The 27,724-nt window shown below is 40.5% G+C and overlaps 1 protein-coding gene across 1 annotated transcript; it reads left to right on the forward strand.

Annotated features, from left to right (window-relative positions):
* The first annotated feature begins 14,638 nt into the window (after nt 1-14,638).
* On the forward strand, nt 14,639-16,831 carry LOC133716038 (protein GRAVITROPIC IN THE LIGHT 1). Its single transcript, XM_062142773.1, has one exon. The coding sequence runs from the start codon at nt 14,902-14,904 to the stop codon at nt 16,393-16,395; it is 1,494 nt and encodes a 497-aa protein (XP_061998757.1). The 5' UTR covers nt 14,639-14,901; the 3' UTR covers nt 16,396-16,831.
* The last annotated feature ends 10,893 nt before the right edge of the window (nt 16,832-27,724 follow it).

Consider the following 27,724-nt stretch of genomic DNA (forward strand, 5'->3'; position numbering starts at 1 on the left):
TAACATAAAATATACAAGCGCAGAAAAGATATAGACTAGGATATAAAAACAGAATAATCGAAAGAGAAACAGATAAGTATCAAAGCACCTTCTTTTCGTCCTTGGGCCCTAAGAAGCGAGCAAGCTGAATGTCATCTTAGCTCAAGCAAGCCCCTGAATAAGAAAGACAGAAAAACCACAAGCACACGTTAGCCTTCTTAAACAACAGATCTCAAACATAAAAAGTATTCATTCAATTTGATTGGCAAGATTAAGAAAAAGAATGACACTGCTCTTGTATAAACATAAAACAACATAAACTGTTTGCAAGTATGGTTTTGTTAGTTCACCAATATTGGTGGGTAAAATACAGAAACTAAAGCATAAATCTGTACATGGCTAATCATCACGTGAACCACCAGTATGTAGATATACATGTATAAGCAAACCACATTAACCAAAAACATAATCATTCAAAACATACACACACTTGGTGTCTGGACCCAGACCTATATGTTTTGCAATTACAAGAATTTGAGCAATTATAACTATATAAATCAAATGTGTTCATCTTAATTCTTACAGACCCTGTGCATGTCGTCGATGTCGATGTCGTAAAGCTCGCAGTGCAGTTCATAAAATGTAGCAGCTTCAAAACCCAAGATGCATCAATTTAACCCCTGCAGAAAAAAAGCAAACAATATCCATCAATTTCAATCATGAATATGCAAATTTCAATCATCAATTATCAATCCTCAGTATGTATAGTAGAATGACATGACTGTACCGTAAACCATGTTAAAGATGCAGACTTTATTCCTGACCCATCAAAATTTCTCAATTTCCACACATTTGGGTTCAATTATCTCCACAACGAGTCCAATCAAACACAAAGAATTTACCTTTAACGTCAAGAAAACCTTGATGATATGAGAGGTCTCAATCTGCAACCAAAAATTAACAAACAACGATTACACACAATCCCAATGGGAATGTGAAATTTGAATCGGGAATAAGGAACAAGAAAAAGCTTACTCTCGCTCGACGTTGGCGATCTGGGGGTCCTGAAGCGAAGAGGAGCAAGCGAGCAGTGAGAGATTGGAGAAGATTGTCAAGGCTAGGAGCAAGCTGAGAGGCCGTAGGTGAGGAAGACCAATTTCTGGGAGATCGACTGTGAGGAACAGAGGGACTGACTGACTGGGTCTGAGGGCTGAGGAAGATCGATTTCTGGGAGAGACCGAGAGAGACAGAGAGTTAGAGGCAGAGTCGCAGAGAGCTGAGGAAGATTGACTTGGGATTTTAGATTTTAGGTCTACTTACTAATCACATGTGGTCGTGTCCATAATAACACAATATACTTCGGAAAACAAACGTATAATTGGACGACACGTACACAAGCTCGGGTTTTTCGGTTCAGAAAATAATTTATATTCAAGAACCGGGACCGGACCGCCAAGCTGAGTATAGGGACCGAACCGGCCCGAAAACACTTATTTTCAGTCTAAAGCCCGGCCCGAACCGGTCGGTCCGGATCGGTCCCTTCCGGTCTTTCGGTCATTTATGCCCACCCCTACTACTGGCTACTCTATTTGCTTTGACATAGTGGTGACATAACGGAAAGATAACTCGATATGTAACCCGATTACAACATAGCATAAATACCATAAACACAGCTTTTCAATTATGTTGCCTCCGGAGATGAAATCCGACGACACGTAGCTTCACCCTGCCACTAGGTGGTAGCAACCATTTGACTCGCCACATACCTAGAGCAGACAAGGCACTTAGAGTGCATACACATGCATTCAGCCCGACTAGCCCTGTAAAATAGATGCAGGGATTTATTACGCGCCAAAGGCGCGACAACATTAGCCAACTAACATAACTCATAATAAAAATAAAATAAAAAACCAAGCCAGCCCAGGCCAGACCCAAAAGAAGAGCCCTAGCCCAAGCCTTAATACTGGAAGCAAGAGAATAGCACGCTGCCAGCCAAGCCTGGCCCAATCCAACACCGGCCGCCACCAGCGCCGCCTCGCCTGAAACTCCAGACCGCCACCACCATCATGCCGGAAACACCTGTGCGTCGTGGATGCACGCTACTATCAACCACCTCCGTCACCAGATCAAATCCAATAGATCCGATCCAGATCAGAACAGACCGACCAGAGCGACGCCGCGCCGCCACGAGCCCTCCACCACCCATCAGCCTCCGGAGTCTCGCCGCCCATCCCCTCCGCTGACGAGGCCAGCGATGAACAGACCAAATCTCAACAGCCATCGTGAATTCCCCTTGCCCCAACCTACAAACTACCACCAAAGACCCCCCGATACAGATAGGATGTCGATCGAGAGATCCGGTTCACTTCAGACCCACACGGGGCCGACGAGCCCGTCCGACGACGGCGAAAGGGCACGCCGCCGGACAGGGATAGAAGGATCGACTCTTGCTCTCTCAGACGGCTATTTCTTTTTTATTTTGCTAATAAGATTCCATCATTTATAAGTTCTTACGAATTTCATAATTTTTTCATCCAAACGCACGTAAGAAACACTTGGTACTTTTTTGTTCTTTTACATTCACCATTCTCTTTTTCATCCCATCAAGAACAATAGAAGAGAGCCCCAAATCTATATGCAGCTAACAACAATCCGTTAAAAATCATCAAGATTTCAGTAGTACTATGAAGGACAGAGCACGTACCCACCGACTAATAGTGAGATACTAATTGATCACTAGTACAAGTTTTCACAAACTCTACATATAGCTCAAAAACAAACACCGTGAGCGTACGGAGATATATATCAACTCTATTTTTTTTTTTTTAACTAAAACACAAAAAAGAGTGTGAGTACTAATTTAAAACACAAAATGGAGTGCAAATATCACCTACGTTCTTTTATCAACCCATAATCAAATAGATCAATGAACTAATATAATAGGAATTTTAGAACGCCTACGCATATCTATGTTCATAATTTTAGACAAGGGTGCTCGTGCTCCTTTGTTTCTAATATGATGAAAATGCTAGATATTTTTCATGGTCAATTGTCAAGCAGACCAGACCAGTCCGCATGCAAACAACTAGAGCCAGGAGAACATAATGAATCCTCATGATGATTGCTGAGATAAGTTGAACAAATTAATTAAATTAAGGACTTAATTAGTTTTAAGTATGGCAAATGTCAGCAAGTCACTATTTCTTCACAAGATAACTGAGACACTTAATTATTATATTATGGTTTTCATGCAGCTAAATCCTACATGTGATCTTACCAGGAAAGAAAATAAATATCCTACATGTGAGAAAGATAAAACAATTGGAAAACAGTTAGGGTTTAAACATTGTTATTTCTGTCATTGAGTTGAGCACAATAGGAATTGTTATAGAATATATAGCTTTTCTCTTTGAAGAGCACCAAAAAACCCGGGTGCCCTAGGTCGAGAGTTTTGAGAATTTGTGTTCATCCGACGGCACTCGAGATCGGTGAGGATTTGCCTCGCCGCTATTGGGCTGCTGTCGGACGGGTGGTGAACTCTATTGCTCAGGGAGTTTAGAAGGAGAGGCTTTGGGCTCAAGGTCTGGACGGGGCTGGGTGGGTTTCCATACGGAATCTCTGGATGTGATGGCGTTGTGCAGGGATGGTGGGTTCCGGCGTGCTCTCTGCAAATCTGGGCGGTGGCATAGTTCTGATGGTTTGAGAGGCGGCGTAGTTCTGAGGAGCTGTGCGGCGGTGAGGATCTAGGCGGTGGGCTTTTGTTTCTGGAGGAGTGCATGGTGAGGCCAAGTGGTGGACGTTGTATGCTGGGTCGGCGCGGTAAGGTACGGTGGACTGGCGGTGGGAGTGGACGGCACTGCACGGGCATACACACGGGGGAGATGATGTTTGGGCCTACTCCAAATCCTGCTGGGCCTTGTGATTTTAGGCTTCTCCTTTTTGGGCTACCTATTGGGCTAGGGCTTTGGCCCTTGGCCCAACCCTATATTTTTGGCTTTTTGTCTAATTACAATAATTTCATTGTATTAGAAATCTAGATTTCTAGCGCCTCCGGAGTAGTATCAATGAAGGATTACCGCTACCTCTACGTATTTGAATGTATAATGAGTAACTCTATTTCTATGTACCACTGTGGGTACTACCACAATTTTCTTGTCTGTCTACAAATTGCAGCGGAAGGGTATGTAATGACTTATTCTGACTTATGATGAATATATTATTTCTCCCTTAGACTTGACTCAAAAGAAAAAAAAGAAATAGGAATTGTTATAGTCGTAGATTCTAAAAATACTGAGGAAAGCATATTAAAAGATAATAATACGGGGCTGTTGGATGCACGACTGTTTGAGCAGAAGTAGTGGAATCTTTTATAGCACCCTTGATGTTTTACGATCGAATGAGGGAGAAGGGAGGCCCAGATTTCTAATTATTCTGTTTACTCATACTCTCATAGTTTAGATGGTGTTTAAGGAATCTGTCAATACTAAACCGACAATCAGAAGAAAACAAAATGATCATTTTGATAACAATTGTTTAAGTCCTTGTCATTTTCTTCCAACAACCAAAGCTTAGTGGAAGATGTGGATCACCCACTTTGCATACAACAAAACCCAAAAAGAAAAGAAAAAAAGGTTTTATTTGGTGCTTTGATTTTCTTTTTCAGTTATAAAGAAAGCAGGAAGAATTTGAACTTTAATTTTGTTTTGCAAGGATAAATACTTTGTTCAAGAGTTATAAATTCATTTAATTTCATCAGAAAAGAAAAAAAGTTACAGGAAGAATAGAGAAAAATTTACGTCTATATATTAACGAATCGCATGTAAATATAATAGACATTAATAACATACATAATTCAATTGAACTTATCCTTTCAATTGGTTGATATTTTTGCCTATCCTTGTATCATTCAAAAATTGAACCTGGCTATGTGCATTTACAAGGACTCAATTCTATGTCCAAACATCACATGCTAGCGGTCACCATCATCGGTAGTCCTTCCTTCCAAAACAAGACCAGAGAACAAGATAAAATGATGCTCATGTGACTTTATAAAACTCGGTCTTCTGATGCTTATTGTTATTGTTAAATGATACTTTTATGAGTTTATCTTCTCTGTATATCTCTAAAGTCTATGAGATTATATGTTAGCTATGGACATTTCAGTTAAGAGTGTTTATTTCTCCAATCAGATTTTTTTTACTTTTTAAAGATCTTCTGCACCGACCTTATTGGTCCTTACTTTTAGTTTTAGATATTAGCCTCTACTTAATGCAGTGTTATTTTCACCCAAAAAAAAAGAAAAAGGATGCTAATCATCATACTGCAGAAAAGGAGGTCGATCTTTAGTGTTCTATATGCAATTTCTGAGGTGTTTTTAACTCCCACAATTGCATCAGCTCTCACTTTTCAGCAAGTATAACAACCCATTACCTACCCTCCCAACTATGGACCAACCTCTCACCTAAACAAATTACCCCTTTTTGGTTCTTCACTCTCAGTCAAAGTTTCTAACCTACTACTAATTAACTAAAGAGTACTCTTGGAGCATTAGGCTCATTCAGCTTTGACTCATTGATTAATTACTCTTATTAGGTTAGAACAGATCCTCCTTATATAGTTTATATATGCATAAAACAGGAACAGATCCATATTCTATTTCAATCTGTACTGAATTTGCGAAGCTGAACCCACTGAACAGTGTCTATCTAAAGCTCAGCAGACAGAGTTTAAAGTTTAAAGGGTTTTGCATAAAGGCTATAATGATTGCATTCCTAAACAGACACATACATACAGGCTGGGAAACTTGGCAAGGCATGCAGTTGCCCACTCACTTTGAAGCTCAATAATATACTGTCGAGATCGAGATCAACATCACACCAGTGAAAGTTTTGGTCCTCGATCTATCTACATTGTACAAAGATACCATATTACAATGCAAACAAAGAGATTTTTAAAAGACTTGAAACCAGAATCCAACTTTTTTCTTCTTTTTTCTGTTCCAGGCCATGTAAGAAGGTGGTTCACCTAATTGTATATTTCGGTCTGCCTCTTTAACAGAGAAAAAGTGAAGGACCCAAAACATGGAAGCCAGAATTGATTAGCCTTTATAAAATATGGGTCATGCTTAATTGACCATAGATTCCAAGCCCTTTGTTGAAAAGTTGGAAAAGCAATGGTTTCTCGAGCCATGGACGCATGGGCATCAAATATGAATATATGAACGCCTTTAGCAAATATATGAATTAGTGGAATATTAATTTTTTTTTAGAGTTGAGTACCAATTATATAAGTAAACAATAGTCAATAAAGAAAAATAACTCAGAAAATACATGAGGCGAAACTTTGAACAATAGTGAATTTCAATTCTTAATAGCTAGATTCATTTTATGTAAATACCGCTAAAAGGACGACATCTAATTATTAATTCACTCGTTACAATTTGAAATTTTGGTTCCAAATTTAACTAACCTGCTGTAATTTCCATTTATCACTTATTATGACTAATTGATTGTTGTCTTAGTAGTAAAACGATATATATATATACTCATCCTCAGATCCACGTAAAAAAAAAATATCTAAATTAATTTGCTCCAATATTTCAAATAAAATAAGTAAACTTGTCACGCGCTGGTGTTCGATTCGTTTCGGAGTGCCATGCGTTCGATGTGGCGTCTGGCTGGGACGGTGGAGGTCCAACGATAATCAAATCAAGGTCTTTGTTCATAAATCTAATTCATCAAACCATTATTGAAATAAACTTTAAGACCAAGTAATAGTCTAATTAAAAATGAGGCATTATGCCTTCATATCTGTCTTTGGAAAATAAATAGATAAAGCAGGTCAATCAAAATCTAGTGCATCCATTGACTGAGCAAGTTCCTTGTTGCCATTGAGGTCTGCAATTGTGAGGTTGACATCTGGGTCATGGCCTCCTTCTTCGATATAGTGAGTTTCTTGTTCTTTAGACTCCCTATATCTCTTGTAAGTGGCTGCAACTATGTTGCTTGCTTGGCAGTTCTTGTACCAATGCCCAATGATTCCACACCTATAGCATGGTTCATTGCCAACTCTATCCTGTTTGACTGAAGGGTTCTTAGGTGCCTTTTGCACCTTGTTTCCATCACCTCCACGTCCCTTTCCACGTGGTGCATTGTTGCCACGTGGGTAGGGATCAGCACGTTCAAACCTCTTTGCATTGGAGTTCTTTCCACCTTTTATTTTTCCATAATTAGCCTCGGGAATTTTCTTTGTCCCAGTGGGCCTAGCATTGTTGTGCAAGAGATCCTCATGATTTTGCCTCTCAGCCACTTGCAGTAGGCTGATCAGCTTTTTGAAGGTTGTGATTCTTTTGTTGTCATACTCCAGCCTATACTGGTCCGCTAGTATAAGCGCTGAAGTAGGAAAGGTGGAAAGAGTCTTGTAGATCATATCATCTTCTGTGATTTCCCTTCCACAAAAATTGAGACGTGCCTGTAGGCGCAACATGTCCTTGTTGAAGTCATTGACCCTTTTATAGTCAAGCAAGCGGATTCCATTCCACTGAACAGCCAGTTCTGGGAGCAAAGTGTCATGAATGTTCCCAAAACGTCCCTTAAGGGCATCCCACAGTTCTTTGGGTGTCTTCAACTGAAGGTACTCCCAGCGTAGGCTAGGATCAATATGTCGCCTAAGAAACATTAAGGCATTTGCTTTCACCTTGTTAGATAGTTCATCATCTTTGGGATCAGTAATGGTGGCAGTGTAGTCTTTTGCCACAAAGGCAGTTTCCATATCGGAAACCCAACGATGGTACTCAAGTCCTTCTGAGTCCAAGATGTCAAACTCAGGTCGAGTTGGATCAGCCATCTACATAAAACAAGAGAGAAGAAATAAATTACGCAGTCATAAAGACATCCACGTGAATTATTTTCCAAACGTATGAATTAGATTTCAAGACCAAGATTCGTAATGGTCACATTTTTTTCCGATGCTATGTGAAAATACTTTATCACAGTAAGTGTGTATGGATAATGCGCATGAATTTTCATTATCATGGCAAAACGGATTTTATATGTTGCATTCTAAAATTAACCATATAAAACATAGCATATATAAAAATAAATTACATGGCATGCTCAAATTACACACATATACAACAAATTATATGCTACACATAATAATTAGCAATAATATATCATGAGTAAAAAAAAAAAAAATACTAACGATAGCATAATATAAAGGCATGCTTAGGAATAATTATATAGGCGTAAATAAAAATTCACAAAACATGCTCAAAATTGCATAAATAATATATAACAAAATATATAGATATATATGGCATGCTCAAAAATAAAATATATAATCATGCTTAAAGATAATTATATAAAGCATAAATGACAAAGCATGCTTAAAATGATTAAAATTATTTAACTAAACATGCTCAAAAATCCTAATTAAATATACCATAGTATGAAATTAAATAAATAAAAGAAAACATACTTGATTTTGAGAAAATAAAACGATCCTAGCGCACGCGCGTGTTGATGCAGGCGTGCGTAGCGATGTTTATTTTTTTTCGGGTTCTGCTGGGCTGGCTGATTTGTTGGGTTGAGAATTAGCACTTTTTTCTCTGGGCCTGATCTTTACTTTGGGCCTTCTCCTTTTCTTCTTTTCTATCAATGTTTTTTTTTCGTTTCTAGGCCTGCAGGGCCTGTTTTTTGTTTTTTTTTTTTTTTTTGACAATTGGGCCGGCTCTTTTCTTTGGGCCGGGTCAGCTGTTTTTTTTTTTTTTTTTTGGTTTCTTCTTGCTGGGCCGGGTCACCCTCTTTTCTGGGCCGGGTCAACCTGCCTTTTTTTTTCACTTCTTCTTCCTTTCGTTTTCTTCTTCGCGTCTTCTGGTTCGCCTGGGGTTTTTTTCTACATTCAAATGGTTGCTGGTGCAGGGTCGCTGCAAGTGGGCTGGTGGCGCTGCAGTTGGGTGGAGGCGAGCGAGGTGCACGTGACAACCCAGATGAGTTCTGGGTTCTCCGGCGGGAACGGGGGTCACCGACGGCAGGAACTGATGAACTGACGACGCACGATCTGGGACCGGTGCGCGGGGATGAGCGGATCCCGGCTGGCCAATCCGAGCGTTGGCGGAGGCGCTGCTGCAGGTGGGTGTGAGGTCGCGCCCGAGTTGTGATCTGGTGAGGAAGAAGATTGACGTGGATGGGTGTGCAGGTGGCGGTGTGATCTGCTGGAGATGGGTGTGGATCGCGCCGGCGGCGATGATGAGGAAGAAGATTGACGAAGCCGGTGTGCGGTGTGCAGGTGCCGGCACGCTGGGCTGGGATCGAAATGCTAGGCAGAGGGATTTTTTTTCTTTCAGGGTGGCGGCAGAAAAGAAGAAAAACTTTTTCTTTTTAGGGTTTTGGGTTTTTTTTCTTTGGCTATTGACTCTGAGCGTGCTGATAACGTGTTAAAGTGAAATGACAATTAGAATTGGTCTACTCATTTCATTTCATAGTCCCTTTATATAGGGATAGAATTACAACGGAAATATCGATTACATTAATGATACTAAATGCTGATTGATCCGTAATTGTGCTGATTGATGGTAATCACTGATTCCTTGATTCCCTCTCCGTCAGTTGCTTTGACGAAGGCACACAATATGTTTTTCCTTTAACACAATCCAGGCAGAATTAGATTCTCTGACAAAGAGACAGGTATTTGGTCCGGTAGTGCTAACCCCACCAAGTGTAAAGCCTGTAGGACATAAATGGGACTTTGTCAGAAAGCGTAATGAGAAGAATGAAGTCCTGAGGTACAAGGCTCGCCTTGTGGCGCAAGGTTTCTCACAACGCCCTGGAATTGACTACGAGGAGACATACTCTCCCGTAATGGACGTTATAACGTTCCGCTACTTAATTAGCATAGTAATTTTCGAAGGACTGGAAATGCAGCTCATGGATGTGGTTACTACATATCTCTATGGGGATCTAGATTCAGAGATATATATGAAAGTGCCTGATGGCCTTACATTACCCAAGTCAAGTGACTCTAAACCACGGAGTGCGTTTGCAATTAAGTTGAAACGCTCACTTTACGGAATGAAACAATCCGGGCGGATGTGGTATACCCGTCTAAGTGACTACTTGATTGGGAAGGGATATAAGAACGATGAAGTATGCCCCTGCGTATTCATAAAGAAAACAAGTTCCGGATTTGCAACTGTAGCTGTATATGTCGATGATATGAACATAATATGTACTCTTGACGAAATAAGAGAAACCGCGAGCTACTTGAAATCCGAATTTGAGATGAAGGATCTTGGGAAAACTCGATTCTATCTAGGCCTTGAACTAGAACACCGAGTTTGTGGAATACTAATCCACCAGTCTGCGTATGTCCAAAAGTCAGGCGATATAACATGGACAAAGCGCATCCTGCTAGCACTCCCATGATCGGTCGAAGTTTGGATGCAAGGAAAGATCCATTTCGTCCAAAGAAAGATGACGAAGAAGTGTTGGGAGCTGAAATTCCCTATCTAAGTGCAATAGGCGCATTATTGTACTTAACCCAATGTACTCGACCAGAGATTGCATTCTCAGTGAACTTGTTAGCTAGATTTAGCTCAGCGCCAACGCAGCGTCACTGGAATGGTATCAAGAACATCTTCGATACCTAAAAGGAACCATTGACTTGGGACTGTTCTTTCCCTACAGAGAGACAAGAGGGACCGCAGATGGAACTGCAATCCCTAAAGGAAATGTTGATGGCGAAAGCGCCACTCACTACACCGAAACGCCAAATAACGTTTTGGTTGGTTTTGCTGATACTGGGTACCTCTCTGACCCACATAAAGGTCGTTCCCAAACTAGTTATGTATTCACCATTGGGAACACGGCGATATCTTGGAGATCAACCAAGCAAACCCTTATGGTTACCTCCTCGAACCACTCAGAGATCATTGCTCTACATGAGGCGGTTCGTGAATGTGTATGGTTAAGAGCTATCATCACACATATTCGAGGGACTAGTGGTTTGAGTTCTACCACTGAAGAGCCTACTTGCATTTATGAAGATAATGCAGCTTGCATCGAACAGATGAAGCTAGGATATATCAAGGGTGATAATACAAAACACATATCGCCAAAGTTTTTGTACAATCAGCAACAACAGGCCCTCCTCAAGATTCAAGTGAATCAAGTAAGATCTGAGGAGAATGTGGCAGATTTGTTCACCAAATCATTGCCTAAGGCCATATTTGAGAAACATGTGAAAAGCATAGGAATGCGAAGACTTTCCAAGCTCCCCTGATTAATGTAAGTATCAGGGGGAGGTGTAGACGTCAGGGGGAGTCTAACACACACATGTCATCCTCAAATGTAAAAGGTGAGTTGTGCTCTTTTCCTTCAACCAAGGCGTATTTTTTGTCCCACAGGGTTTTTATTGTTACTTGGCAAGGTTTTTAGTGAGGCAACAACTCATGCACCATTTCGCTTTGACTTGGCACAAGGGGGAGTGTTAAAGGAAAAACATATTGTGTGCCTTCGTCAAAGCAACTGACGGAGAGGGAATCAAGGAATCAGTGATTACCATCAATCAGCACAATTACGGATCAATCAGCATTTAGTATCATTAATGTAATCGATATTTCCGTTGTAATTCTATCCCTATATAAAGGGACTATGAAATGAAATGAGTAGACCAATTCTAATTGTCATTTCACTTTAACAAATATTAATTTTTTTTTAGAGTTGAGTACCAATTATATAAGTAAACAATAGTCAATAAAGAAAAATAACTCAGAAAATACATGAGGCGAAACTTTGAACAATAGTGAATTTCAATTCTTAATAGCTAGATTCATTTTATGTAAATACCGCTAAAAGGACGACATCTAATTATTAATTCACTCGTTACAATTTGAAATTTTGGTTCCAAATTTAACTAACCTGCTGTAATTTCCATTTATCACTTATTATGACTAATTGATTGTTGTCTTAGTAGTAAAACGATATATATATATACTCATCCTCAGATCCACGTAAAAAAAAAATATCTAAATTAATTTGCTCCAATATTTCAAATAAAATAAGTAAACTTGTCACGCGCTGGTGTTCGATTCGTTTCGGAGTGCCATGCGTTCGATGTGGCGTCTGGCTGGGACGGTGGAGGTCCAACCAAGAGGTGATCGCTTTCTCTTTACGTTCACCCACGAACGTGATGTTGCTCGTGTGAAGAAGGGTGGTCCCTGGGGTTTTTAGCGAGCCATGCTCCTCCTGAATGACTATGATGGGTTTTCAGAGATCTCTGAGGTGAAGCTAGATTTTGTGTGGATTTGGATTGTGCTGCAAGGTATTCCTCCAGGTATTCTGACTGAGCCTACGGTCAGGTTGGTGGGCGGGATGATTGGAGAAGTGCTGGAGGTAGATCGTGGTGCGTTGCGGCGGGGAGAGGCCCGTGTCCGGCTTGTGTTACCTATCAATGAGCCGGTGCGATTGGATCAAAGGGTTAAGGTTTCTCCTACTGATGTCCTAACACTTCGTTTTCGATACGAACGTCTGTTGGGGAGCTGCCGGATCTGTACTATGCTTAATCATGGTGGGCAACGTTGTCCGAGGGAGACAGAGCCAGCTTTAGAATTGGAAGCGGAGGCGGGGACGCAGCCGGTTGCTGGGCCGATAGTTCCTGCCCTAGTCTTTAGGGCGAGGGCTCAGCCTCCTGTTTCGCCTCCCTTGCTGTCTGCTTTCAGGATCCCTAATATGCTGAAGAAACGATCGGTGCAGATTCGGTCGCTGCCGGAGATGGTGCTGACGTTGAGGACTGAAGGGAACTCTTCTCAACATCTTGTGGGGATGCGTCGTCCAATAGAGGAAGAGACTCAGGAAGCGGGGAAGAGTTGTATACTAGGTTTGGATCTTGTCCCGATTGATCTGCAGCCGGAAAATCTCGGTTTGGAGCTCTCTTCCGAGGGACTGTGGATGTGACAGTGATCTCAGTTCCTAAGGTCTACAAGAATTTTATTTTATTTTATTGCTTTTTTGCTTTAGTGTTTTTTTGGATTTCCTTTGGTTTTAGTACTCTTGATGAGCATGCATTGTAATATGAGGGGTGCTTGTACCCCTCATGCTTGACCGAGTGAGATCATATGATTTATCATCAATGAATCAGTCTTCCGTTGCCCTAAAAAAAAAAAGGGTTATTATCACAAATGGTACCTAAACTATACCTCAATCTTATCGATGGTACCTGAACTTCAATTTTGATCACAACCAGTACCTGAACTTTTCGATTTCATTTTAAATGGTACCTAGAGCCACCTCCGGTCACTATTCCGACTAAAAACGGCATGGGAGGCAATCATAGTGATGATTTTTGATGATTTCAAGGGTTGCAATCATATATAGTGATGATTTTTTGGTAATATACTTGCCTTGAACTTGTTTTTTTTTTTTTTTTTTTTAAGATTTGGCTTTTTTGGCCGGAATAGTGACCGAAGGTGGCCTTAGGTACCATTTAAAATGAAATCGAAAAGTTCGGGTACTGGTTGTGATCAAAATTGAAGTTCAGGTACCATCGATAAAATAGAAGATAAATTCAGGTACCATTTGTGATAATAACCCAAAAAAAAAAGTAAACTTGTTGGAGAAATTATAGAATTAGGATACCTCATACTTCAGTTTATTACTTGAATATATATAGAGTCACAAATCATACTTTTTCTTGTCTTACACAAATCATCTTTTTGATTGTTTGAGTTGCACACATTGAATGTATTCTTTTGCATGCAATTCACATGCATGAGATGTAATGATGTATTTTTATCTTATACCAAATTAAAAATAAGCCATACACAACCCACTTCAACCGAGCAACCAAACCAAAAGTATATTGACATGCAAAGATAGCAAAAGTGTCATTGTTCAACGAGCAAAGAAAGACAATGTTTGACATCTTAATTAATACATTCTCATGGTATAACAGATAAGGTATTACATATCAATTTAACGTAATAAGCAATCTAGCGAATTGAGATTACTTCAAATGTCATAAGTAAAACTCACCTATCAAAGCATAATTCAAGCTTTTTATTAGGTTTCAACTAAAATTCTGTAATTGCAAATAATTCTTCAATCACATGACCTCTTTTTTTATATTTCATTAAAATTGTCTTTTTTCGATTCAGGTTAGCATCTCATATTGCTTGGTCTTGATTCTAACTCTTGAGAGCTAAAGTTTGAGTTTCTAACACTCTTGATTGTCTTCGTCTCTCAATACCCTCACAATCTCACATTTTTTCAGTGTTGGAAGTTCACTTTTTCCGCACTAGAATTGTTGAGTGTAGATGCGTTTATGCATCTTATTTTACTTTACTGAATATATTTCCTACATTTATCCATTACACTATTTAGTTTCATTTAATATATTCAATCAATATATCAATTATCGTCCTTCTTCCAAAGAAGAAAAAAAGAAGAAGAAGAAAAACTCAATTTTCACCGGAGAAGTAATAAAAAATTGAAGTCCACGCTTGAAGGGTAGCATTATGTTATTCTAGTCGTTGGGCTTATTACCGTTAACCCCAAATCTGGAAAAGTCAGCATAACTAGGAGTCTAGGAAGCAGAGCAACCAAAACCCCATAAATGAAAACTAACAAAATAATCCCAAAATATGTGATTGATAAGATGTGAAATAGAAAATACAAAAAGAAAACCATAAACAAAACAAAACAGAGAGAGAGAGAGGAGTCCATCAGCAGCAAGCTAAACCCCCCAATACTCCAATACCTTCCTTCCAAGACATTCAAAGCACTTCCCACAAGCACTAGCACAAGCAGTAGAAAAAGAAGAAGAAGAAGAAGAAGAAGTAGAACCCAAGAATTCTATCTCTGTTTCTTGCTTTCCATTCACTCAAATAGTTTACAGAAGGCAAAAGAAAGATTGAATCTTTTTCCAATGCTGGAAATGGATGGCTCTTCTAAACCTCCCCAAATCTCTGAGATGTTTTCCAAATTCGCTCTCGCTTTCAAAACCAAAACCTTTGAGTTCTTCGCCGAGGAGGAAGAAGACCCTGACAGCTTATCTCTGCTCGACTCCGCCGAAGAAATCATCACCGACCAGAAGGTCGTCGTCATCAAACCCGACGGAGCACCCAGTCCCACCTGGCCGGAGCTCCCAATAACACCGACGAAGCCCAATTTGGGCGAGACCCAGGTCCAAAGCCCAGAGCTTTCGACGATTACAAGGTCTCTGAGCAAAACCCAGATCAGACCCATCAATATTCCGATGACCCAGACTCTGATTTCGTCGGTCTTCGCCACCGTTTCGTCTTTCGAAGCTTCCTACCTCCAGTTACAGACGGCCCATGTGCCCTTTGTGGAAGAAAACGTGACGTCAGCGGACCGAGCTCTGGTCTCTCACCTTCAGAGGCTCTCGGAATTCAAGCAGTTTTTCAGGGATTTTTGTGGAAGTTCGGATATCGGGTCGGGTTTTGGAGTCGGGTCTTGCTTGGAGGCCCAGGTGCAAGAGAATCAGAGCAAGCTCAGGACTTTGGGGACCATGTCAAATAGGTTGCAGACAGAGATTGATCACAAAGACAATGAAGTTGTGGCCCTGAGGAAAAAACTGGGTGAGATTCAGAAATCTAACTTTAGACTATCTCAGAGATTATCTGGAACTTTGAATTCTTCTTCTTGTGAGGTTTTGTTGTCAGTTAGAGTATTTGATTCGGTTCTACATGATGCTTGTAGATTAACACACAGATTTAGTAAGATTTTGATAAGTTTGATGGGAAAAGCGGGGTGGGATTTGGATTTGGCTGCTAATTTGGTTCATCCTGATGTTGGTTATGTGAAGAAGGCTCATAATCGATATGCGTTTTTGTCATATGTTTGTTTGGGAATGTTCAAAGGTTTTGATTCGAAAGATTTTGGTTTAGTTGGGGATGAGGTTTTGTGTAATGGGCATGGTTCGGAATTGGATAAGAACAATGTTCCTCTGAAGCAGTTGCTTGAGCATGTTTCGAGCAATCCGATGGAGTTGTTGAGTAGGAACCAGAATTGTGAGTTTTCGAGATTTTGTGAGAGCAAGTATCAAGAGATCATTCACCCCACTATGGAATCTTCAATGTTCAGTAATTTTGATCGGAATGCAGTTGTGTTGAGTAAATGGAGGTCGTTGAGCGTATTCTATGAATCATTTGTTAACATGGCTAGCTCGATATGGACGTTACACAAGTTGGCCTATTGCTTCGATCCTGTGGTGGAGATATTCCAAGTGGAAAGAGATGCAGATTTTTCTATGGTATATATGGAAGATGTCACTAGGAGATTGTCATTGCCTAGTAAAACCAGGGAAAAAGTTGGCTTCACAGTGGTTCCGGGTTTTAAACTTGGAAGGACGATAATTCAGTCTCAGGTTTACCTAAGTGGCTTGAAATGTACAGAGTAGTGGCAAGTTATTGTTCCGCTGTTAAGATGTCATGGCAATATCAAGATCAGGCGCGCTGTTGATGTTTTGATCTGAGAAGCTTGGAGTTCAAATTAGAGGAATCAGTTATTGTGCTCACTAAGGAAACTCTTTGAAGATGTTTGACTTCTATATATGCTGCTCCTGCAGTAACTATGCCATTGCCATATAAAAGCTTTCTTGTGATACATGCTACCTGGTTGGTGACTTTGGTTTTTCTTTGTATATGGATTTCTGTTGAGACCTATGTTAACCCAACTGTATAGAACCCTTTCCGTTCTAGTCTCTTTTTTGGCTTAAACACTTATACACTGCCAAGTTGTGTATCTTAGTTGGTTATGTCATTGAAAACAAATACCTTCTGACTTTCAGTTGTAAGTTATCTCAGAAATACATGCTTGATCTGGTTTCCCTGAAAGCGGCCTCTTTTCAGTACTTCTGTAATGTGAAATGTGAAATGTGAATGTTAGGATGATTCTGTCTTGGACAAAGTCCCAATTCCATCTTTTAAGTAGCTGTAGTGCTAGTACATAGATGTAAAATGCCACACCTAACACCTTTGTGTTCTCTTCTGTTGTCTGTTTGCTGATGAAGTACTTACCTGTCTAAACATCAAACAACCTAGCTTAGACGCACTGCTCATAGTTTCAATCTTGCATTCCCTTTTTTTTTTTTCTTTCTCTTTTGCCCTTTGGGGGCTTATAGTCTTTGATTGCTGACTAGTGACTATTGTTTATTTACACTCATTCGGACAAGAAGCGCATATAGGTGCTTATATTTGTCTCTTTTTATTGATTTTAAATTATGGTCAAGCCTCAGAAAGCTGGTTCATGCCTAGACAATCTCTATTGGATATGATCATTCTGATTAAAAAGCTCCAATTATTTAAAAGTAGTAATGGATGGTGACCTAATTCCCAAATCCCTACTCTTTGTTGTCTGGTCCCAGCTGACTCCAGACTAACCACTTCACTGGGATAATGCATTTATTAAACGAACCAGATGAAGCAATATGTGAATGCTTCCAAGTATTAAACGACTATTATTGAGCAATTTGTGTAATTAAATCCAGATTGTTATAATTTTTGATATCTCTTTTCTCGTAGTGGTTTGTAGTGGAAACCAAATGATGAACCATTTTTTTTTTTTGGCAATTTGTGCATGCCACACGGATTCTACGTCACGCAAAGTTGTTTGGAATAAAGACATAAACCATTCCCTTCCATTATATACACGAATTGTTGTACATGATAATGACTATTCATGCAATAAGTATTGCTTAATGTATGCGATTGACAGACTCGTAATGTATGCGATTGACATACTTGTAATGTGTGATTGACAGACTCGTAATGTATGCGATTGACATACTTGTAATGTGCGATTGATTAGTATAGCTATTATGTATTGCCTTTTGTATACATGATGTAACCCTATATAACCCTGTATTGCCTTTTCCAATTCTCTACAACACGTTATCAGCACGATACTCTAACCCAAGCCTTAGCCAGGAAAAAAAACCCTAACACCCGAAATTTCTTTCACCAAAAACTGCCGCAAGCTCCTACCCCTTGCTAGCCATACCGTGTGCTGCTCCTGCAGCCCTTGAGCACCCGTGTGCCTTCTACTGCCCCTGCAGCATCGTCGCACGCCTGCTGCCCCTGCAGCACAGCAGCACGCTCGTTCCTGTGCAGATCAGCCTGTTTGTACGCCCCGAAACGTCTTGATTGGGACCTCAGATAAAAATCCTTCCTTCATCAAAGTTGTTCGTCTCTGCCTCTTCTATCTGACCTCCAAATTTCAGCCCTATTGGAGTCGTTTTGAGATCTGTACACCATTCGAAGTGGGAGCTGTTCAGAAGCGAATCTGCTCCGAATTTCAACAAGTAAGTTTTAAAGATTAAAGTTCCTTCTTTCTTGTCTTTTAAATTCCTTTATTTTCTGCAGGATTTGTAAAATACGAACATGGGTTCGATTATTTAATAAGCGGAATTGTGGGGATTCACGCTAAATGAACTAAGAGCGTTCGTAATCAATGAACTAAGAGTGTTCATAATAAACGAACTAAGAGCGTTCATAATCAATGAACTAAGAGTGTTCATAATATTCGGACTAAGAGCGTCCGCAAACATCAAATTGTGACCATATTAAACATCATTGTTCGGTCTAATCCAAATATTCTTGGAAATCGATTTTTTGGTAGCATTAAGGCTCGGAAATCTTATATTAGTTGTCGTGGAAGTTTTTACTCCGAAACTAATCTATTCTCCTTTGTCTTTGAATGTCGAATGCAAACGTGCAAAACTCGACTTCACTAAACAAGATTCAAATGATATTTGTTATCACCGATGGGTGAATGACGTCAATAATCACCTCACTACTAATGAGATTCTGTGGAGAAGAGCTCACAGACTAAAGATTAATTGAGAAAAATCCTCTCAACCTTCCCCGTCTCAGCGTTAATGATTGCCAAGCAATAGGCTTGTGTGCAATGCTAGATGGATTACGAGGTTTCATCAACTTATGTTAGTTACTGAGAAAGCTAACAACATACTCGTGAAAAACTATAATTCAAAGGCCCGTTGGAACTAAGAGCGTTCACGAGGCGAATTATAATAGCGCACCTAAAGAAGGTCGCAAGGAGCGGAACCCTAAAAGTTAGGGGCCAACGAAATGGACGTGTGGGTTCATACAACCTCCCTACAAAGGAAGGAAAACCGCGAGATTAATAAGCGGACACGTGGCAACATTGGCCAACGTGGGAGAGGCAAAACAGGCGTCGCCGATAGTGGTGGTGTCGCCACCAACGTCCATGGAGGATGTCCAAATGCACAAGGTGCATCTCAATTAATGGGTGAGGTAATGCTATAGATGTGGATCTTTAAAGCATTGGTTTAAGCACTAGAATACGAGTGGAAAAACAAAGCTGCACAATACAAGTGTATAAAGATATGAGAGAGCATGAGGCTCGTCTCGCAGCTGAAGGAGATGATGGAAATGACAATGACTTCAATCTCATCATTACAGACTTCAAATCTGGCGAGGAAACAACCATGTTGATGCCGCAGATTTTGATTAAATAGTCTTTATTTTCCAAGAATTTTGTAATGGCAATATGCCTTAGTCAATAAATGACAATTGTATTAACTCTGTCTCATGTGGCGCACCCAATGAAATATGATATCTAGGAAAGTCATTGAGATTAGTGGTACTTAAGAGAGCCTCGCTCCACCAACATCTCTCTACTTCCCTGGTCATATTTGATTGGAGTTACCAAACGGTTTGAGTGACTACGATTCGTCTAAGTTTAATTTTTATTTTGGATTAGACTTTGGAAACTTTGATGTAATGATTGGCTATTAATAAAGTGTCAATTCTTTTACTTAATGTCTTGGACATACCTTAATTCGAACTTTATTATATAAGAGCCAATGGTTTTCATGTGGAAACACATTATGAGAATGGACAAAGTTCCTTTGCATCACCTCTAATGACTACGGACATAAACGAGTATTAGAGAAACTTATGTGTCACTCTAGTATTCGAGTTATTGTATGCAACCACTATTCGAGTTATTGAATCCAACCATGTCATGAGAAACGACTTATGGGATTCTGACACATATAGGCTTTGACATGACCGTTTGGGACACCCAAGTCGTGACATGATGATCCGTGTATTAAAAGACTTCACACGGACATCCATTTTCAGAACGAAGAAAAGTAAGAACGAAGAATGGTTCGAGGAGTTGCACATGCGCCTCATGGCGCCATGATTGTGCAAGACAGGCCACACATGGCCGGCGCCTAGGGATGGCAAAAATCCCCAGCGGCGCGAGGCTCCATTGGATATCCGCCCCTAATGGAGGGAGAATTCGGGGACAAATGGGGAATGGGGATGGGGATCCCCAATCCCCGGTATCTAAGATTGGGGATGGGGCGGGGATGGTATTGTGATCCTCATCCCCAAACCCGCCCCAATAATATATACATATATTTAACTTATATATATATATATATATATATATATATATATATTTTTTTTTAATTTTTTTTTTATAATATAAATCACAAATATATACATTTACTACTTTACTTTAATGGCTACACTTTTACTTTAATGGTGTTTTGACTTTTGCACTCACTGAATTATGATTTATGAATTTAATCATATTTTAAATTTATTTGTTGTAGATTTTAATTTTAAAAAAGGCAATATGAGAAAAAATTATTTTATTTATTAAATTGTTATTGGGGATTTAGGGCGGGTTTGGAAGTTTAGTCCCCAATGGGGATGGGGACGGGGAATCCCCAATATATTTTTATTGGGGATTGGGGCGGGGATGGGGGTAGAAAATGACCCCGGGGATAGGGATGGTATTGTGATCCCCATCTCCAACCCGCCCCATTGTCATCCCTACCGGTGCCGCCTATTCCCTACGGCAAATACATGGCATTGACGCCATAAACCCTAATTCAACTCTTCTCTCTACTTCTCAAGTCCATGTGACATTGTGGCTTAACCAAAACCTTCATTGGTTGATTATAAGGCCCATGTTTCGTTCTGTAAAGCCTGTTCTTTAGGATTTAGACCATCCTATGCAAAGGAGACTGAGGAAATAATTCCATTCTTACAAAGAATCTAAGGGAATTTTGTGGATTTGATCAACCAACTTGCGGACCGTATAGATGTTTTATGGTGTTGGTTGATACTCAAACACGCTGGTCACGTATTGTGCCATTATCCACTCGTAATGCTGCTTATACTACACTCCTAGCACATAACATATGGCTACGGGCTCACTACCTAGATCATCTCATTCAGTCAATTTGACTTGATAATGCTAGAGAGTTTACATCGAAAATTTTCGATGACTATTGCATATCATTGGGTATTGATATCAAGTATCATATTCTCATGTATACACCCAATTGGTCTGGCGGAAAAGCCACTATTAAAAGACTACGATGGTAGCCCGGACTTTGGTAATGCGCACCAATATTTCCGCTTGGGTTATGCAATATCACATGCAGTTATGCTCATTCGTCTACGACTCATAGCAGCCACTCAACTTTTATTTGCGTTACAGCTAGTGACTAGGTTCGAGTGTAAATATCTCGTACTCATGCATATGTGTTGGACATAGGCCTCCAACTATAAGTCCGCTACGTAGAACCCTTGACAGGCGATCTCTATTTCGCTGGATTTGCGAATTGTCACTTTAATGAGACAGTCTTCCCGTCGTTAGGGGGAGATTAGAACGTCAATGTTCAACAGAAATGACAGGAATTGTCGTGGTCTGTCCCCACTATGTCTCATCTTGATCCCCTAAAAGTGACGAGATCACATATACCTGCTGCAAACATGCCTGCAAGGATTGATGTCCCCACAAGAGGACATGGTGCCACCCAGAGAAGATGGGTATGGCACCACCACCATGGATGGTGGTATGGTGACGCCACAAGGTGGCATAATGGCGTCATAGGCCATGGGTTCCGCTAGAGAGCGTAGGAGACCCATAGGTTCGATGGAGTCTCACCCTAAGAAGAGAGCGAGTTTGGCACAACTTGATCCATTGATCATTGATACTCAAAATCCGTCTCATGAGAATATTTTGGATTGTGGCTATGTCCAAGAGACATCGTTGGGGGACGCCTCAATGTTAGAACCAATTCTTGAGAATATAGAGATCTCTACGAACTACAGTAGTGTACATGAGGACGTGGAATTGTTGAGACCAATGACATCGAACCTTACTCCGTTGAAGAATGCCAACGTAGAGAAAATTGGCCTAAATGGAAAGATGCTATCCAGGTTGAATTGGATTCACTAACGAAGAGGAAGGATCTCGGGCCTGAGATGCCAACACCTCCTAACATAAAACCTGTTGACATTAATAGGTCTTCGTTAGATAGCGTGATGAGAAAAAGAGATGATAATTTCGCCTTATGGCGCAAGGCTTCTCACAAAACGCTCTGGAATCGACTACGAGAAGACATATTCTCTCGTAATGGATGTCATTGCACTCCACTACATTGTCAGTTTGGTAGTTTTCAAATAACCGAACATGCAGCTTACGAATGTGGTCACTACGTATCTTTATGGGGATCTAGATACGGAATATAATGAAAGTTCTTGTGGACTTCATTTACCCAAGTCAAGTGGCTCTAGACCACGGAGCGTGTTTGCAACGAGGTTGAAATGCTCACTAAAATGACTACTTGATTGGGAAGGGATATGATGAACTATGCCCACGCGTTTCCATGACAAGTTCCGGATTTGCAATTGTCGCGGTTTATGTTGATAAACATAATTGGAACCCTTGAGAGTTAAGGGAAACCGCTGAACACCTGAAATCCGAGTTTGAGAGGAAGGACCTTGGGAGAACACGGTTTTGTCTAGATTCAGAACTTGTATACAGTGTCAATAAATGCTTAGGCATTTTGATAAAGTCAAAGATGCACTCCCATGGTCGTCCGTAGTCTTGGCCTTAAAAGGGATCCGTTTCGTCCCAGGGATGATGACGAAGACGTGTTAATAGCAGAAGTGCTTACTTATGTACAATAGACGCATTATTGTACTTAGCACAATACAAGACCGGACACCTCAATTATTATGAACTTGTTGGCTAGATATAGCCCCGCGCCAACGCAACGCTATTAGATTGGTATAAAGACAATCTTTCGATACTTGAGGGGTACGATTGATATGGGCTTGTTTTATCCCTACAGAGAGAAAAGAAATGACAGAAGTGTGGGATCGGACCCCACAAGGAAAAATGCCACCTTCTGTGCTCCTCCTCCCCTCCATCAAAATGACAACGATGTCTTGATGGGTTTTGCTGATGCAGGGTATCTCTCTGACCCTCACAAATGTCGTTCCCAAACGGGTTATGTCTTTACCATGGGAAGCACTGCGATATCTTGGAGGTCTACAAAGCAGACCCTTGTTGCTACTTCCTCAAATCATGCAGAGATTATCGCTCTACATGAAGCCGTGCGAGAATGCATATGGCTAAGGTCTGTAGTTAGACACATTCGAGGAACTTGTGGTTTGAAGTCTACCACAGATGAACCTACATGCATTTATGAAGATAATGCAGCTTGTATTGAGAAAATGAAGTTAGGTTTCATCAAGGGCGACAACACCAAGCATATATCGCCTAAGTTCTTTTACAATCAGCAACAACAAACACTTCTAAATATTGAAGTGAATCAAATCCGTTCAGAGGATAATGTAGCGGACTTGTTTACCAAGTCATTACCTAAATCCACCTTCGAGAAACATGTGAAGAGCATCGGATTAAGAAAGTTATCCAAACTCCCATAATTGTAGAAATCAGGGGGAGACCTTGACATCAGGGGGAGGTATGATGTCTACATGTTCGATCTCGAAGAGTGAAGGATGTGTTGTGCTCTTTTTGCCTTTTGACTAGGGTTATTTTTGTCCCACAGGGTTTTTGTTACCTGGCAAGGTTTATAGTGAGGCAACGATCAAAGCGTCATCACCGAGTTTGAGCGGCACAAGGGGGAGTGTTGAAGGATGTCGACTGCTCCACATTCACGCGCGTTGTGCTATTTTTCTCCTTCGACCAAGGTTGTTTTTTCCCACAGGGTTTTTATTACTTGGCAAGGTTTTTGACGAGGCAACTTAGAAGTGCATAGCAGAGGCAACACTATTGACATGGAATATCCAAGGGGGAGTGTTGTCAATGATAATGACTATTCATGCAATAGGTATTGCTTAACGTATGCGATTGACAGACTCGTAATGTATGCGATTGACATACTTGTAATGTGTGATTGATTAGTATAGCTATTATGTATTGCATTTTGTATACATGATGTAAACCCTATATAAATCTCATGTTGAGATGAATACAATACAATACAATTTTCCAATTCTCTACAACACGAATTTAATTTTGCAATTTTTATTTATTTTTGGTCCAAGGCTTTTTCCTGGAAAAATGAGGAAAACTCTACCAAAAGTCCAAAACAACAAAATAATCGTGACAACCAAAGCCCAGGAGGCCAGGAACATCAAGGTCCATCACACAACATTGTACAACAAAGCATGCTGAAGCAACTGGTTAAGGTGTCAAGTCAATCTCCATAAATGTGATCAAAACTTTACTTGGTCGTTGTTCATTCTTACTAGCCCAAATATCAGAGATTCAGAGGTTGCAGTTGATTACAAGAATAAAACAGAGCAACAGCAGAAGAGGATCGATGGATGCTAGAACCACCAAATCGTGTGACGTCTTTAGGAGGTTTGAATCAGTTTCTGGTATGGCATTCTGATCGTGTCTCCACTTTTTGACTTGTCAGCTTAACAACTAACAAGTCTTTTACCAGTGACATGATAGGAAAGGGCATCGAAAACTCGAAACAGGCTTCAATATACACTTTCAAGTAAACCAGGTTCAATCCTTATGGCTGAAAGTAGTCACTGCTCTTCCGATCCCAAAACCACCTACCATCGTCACCTCCAGTGGCCATAACTCCCTTCTCATTGACCACCACCGCATTTGTTCTGGTTTTCTGATACTGACTAGAGAGTAGATATGTTGAGTTAAAGTTTCCCTCTTGGAAATTCAACTTGATGTTGTCATCAGCTGATGCAGATGCAAAAGCATGCAGATTGTAGAATTTTGTGCAGTTACACTGTGAAAGTTGAAGTGAATTTTTTCTGAGAAATATTTTCTGAAGAGATATTGGGAAAACTCATATATATTTTCTTATCATTCTGCACGCCTAAACCTTCCTTGGAGAGTGTTAATATATAACTAATGACGATGTACCCTTGGGTTAGTGAAAAGTAACATGAGATGATAACTGATCCTTAATTTTAGCATCGTTAATTGTAGCTACTCATTGAAATTTGAATTAACTTTTTCTGTTTTGTAAAGAAATAAAATCGTCAAATTTATTACAATTAATTTTATCCTTAATTGTTTTCCTTTTTCAAAATCTTTATATATATGTGACTATTCCATTCTACTAAGGTTTGCAATTCTTTGTGTAGATATTCCTGTTATTAGATATCTCAACGTGATTAATCGCCCAACCTCTCTGGGATAAGAAATCGGACACGAGTCGGAGGCAAGGAGAAGTCGGACTCCCGTGATCTTTTCCTCTCGTCCGGCAGCGGTTGACGACGGCGTTGGCGGTTTCTATCTCGCTATTGTTGTATCGTTTGCCGGACGGGAATGGTTTTGGGCTAGTACCCTTTTGGCTTAGGGATTTCTGGCCTGAGGTTTGACTGTGGTGGCGGCGTAGTTCGTGATCTTTCTTCTCTACGCCATGGACATCATCTCGAGGGAGGCGATTCACGGCATGAGGTGGGTTTCGGCGGCGGGGATGGCTACTTCGGGGGGAGCTGGTAGCGGCTTGAGACGGCGATCCAAGTTTGGCTGGCTTGCTCAGGCTTCATCGGTGCTTTATGGTGATCGTTCCACTACTAAAAAAAATTGCAATTGCTTCGCCTTTTTACTTCGGCAACAATTGCCGTCGCCTTTTTACTTCGGAAAATGTTCAGTCGCAATTAAGTCTTATCATTTGCGACGGAAAATCTTTGCCGTAGTAACTTTGTAATCAATTGCCACGCCTTTTCCTCTTGCCGTCGCAAAACTTATTTCTATTTCCCCGCTAACATCTCGATCTGTAGCCCTAATTAACCCAAGCTCTCTCTGTCTCTATCTCACCCAAGCGCTCTCTCTCTCTCTCTTCAGAACTTGGGTTTCTGTCTTCGTCCAAACTCAGGTTCCAAGGGCCTGAGGATCCACGACAACCCTGCTCTCGAGCACGCCTCCAAACCTCCAATTTCCTCTACCCGGTCTTCTTCATCGATCAGCACTGCATGAATCCCGACCCGAACGCACCCTCGGCCGGGTCCTCTAAGGCCGGCCTGAACCGAATCTGGTTCCCGCTCCAGAGTCTGGTGGATTTGGATTTGAACCTCAAGAAGCTTGGGTCCAGATTGTTGGTGCTTAAAGGCGAACCCAGAGAGGTCATCGTTCGTTGCCTTAAGGAGGTTACTAACTCTACCTTTTTCTTAATCCCTAATATATTTTTCAATTTCAAGATTTTATTGAAATTTAGAGTTTGGGGTTTTGGTTTGTTGTATGTTTGAGCAGTGGGATGTGAAAAAACTTTGCTTTGAGTATGACACCGAACCATATTACCAAGCTCTAGATGTTAAAGTCAAGGTATGGAGCTTTACATTTTTCATTTTTGTGATTACAAGTGATATCATGTAAAGTTATATTATTGATTAGCAAATGGAGGACTTTGAGATTTCAAACCACTGAGCTTCTCTCTATTTTGCTTCAATACCAGAGTTATGCGCCCAATAAAATCCTACATTTACTGTGTAGGCCTAATAGGGCTTTGTGTCTGGGTATGCACTCTACGTGCCTTGTCTGCTCTAGGTCAGCGGCGACTTATTTGGTTCGTCAAATGGGCGCTACCGCCTAGTGGCAGGATGAGACTAAGTGCCGTCGGATTTATTTTTCGGCGGCAACATAGGAGGAAAGTTGTGCTAAAGCAGGTATTTATGCTAGGTTGTACGCGGGGTACATATAGAAGTCTTTTTCCGCTATGTCACTGCTATGTTAAAGCAAATGGAGTAGCTATTGCACTCTTTGCTAGTTGGTGCTTGTTAGAATACAAGTCTCCTGTAGAGATTTCTGATATTATTTCGGAAATTTTTCTAGATGCTTATGGTAATCAGGGGTTTAGGCTTCATGTCCCCCCCCTTGTATTCGACAGTTTCATTAATCAAGGCTTGAGGGCAGCCGCACCAGCCCTTTATTCAAAAAAAAAAAAATGACGTCCGTACTGAAGGAATTGTGTCCTAAAACAATCATTTTGATGTAATTATTATTAATCAAAAGGGCAAGTTTATTGTTAATTGCTTATATTTAATATTTGATTGAACAAGGTCCAAGGAATATGAGTTAAAGAGAAAGTAATCTAAAGAGTTAGATGTGTGAGACCTTTACTCTTTCACACTCTTATCCTAAAAGGTTCCTAGTCATAGGATTATCACTTGGACATTGATAATCCGGAAAGACTAGCACATACTATGTATGCTCAATATGGAGGATGATATGTCTCTTGTCATTTGTGTAGAGACACTAATACAAGTATGTGGGTGCTCTTAACTTAAAGAGTACACTTGACAGGACCCGCCCCAGATTTCATCCTGAAATCCGAAGTGGCCCTGCGGGGCCCACTTTAGAAGAGATTCTACCAAAAATTTGGCGGAACTTCCCCTAAAAGTAGGCTACCCAAAACCTGTAGGAAAACA

The sequence above is a fragment of the Rosa rugosa genome, chromosome 6, assembly GCF_958449725.1.
Source record: "Rosa rugosa chromosome 6, drRosRugo1.1, whole genome shotgun sequence".
NCBI classification, from domain to species: domain Eukaryota; kingdom Viridiplantae; phylum Streptophyta; class Magnoliopsida; order Rosales; family Rosaceae; genus Rosa; species Rosa rugosa.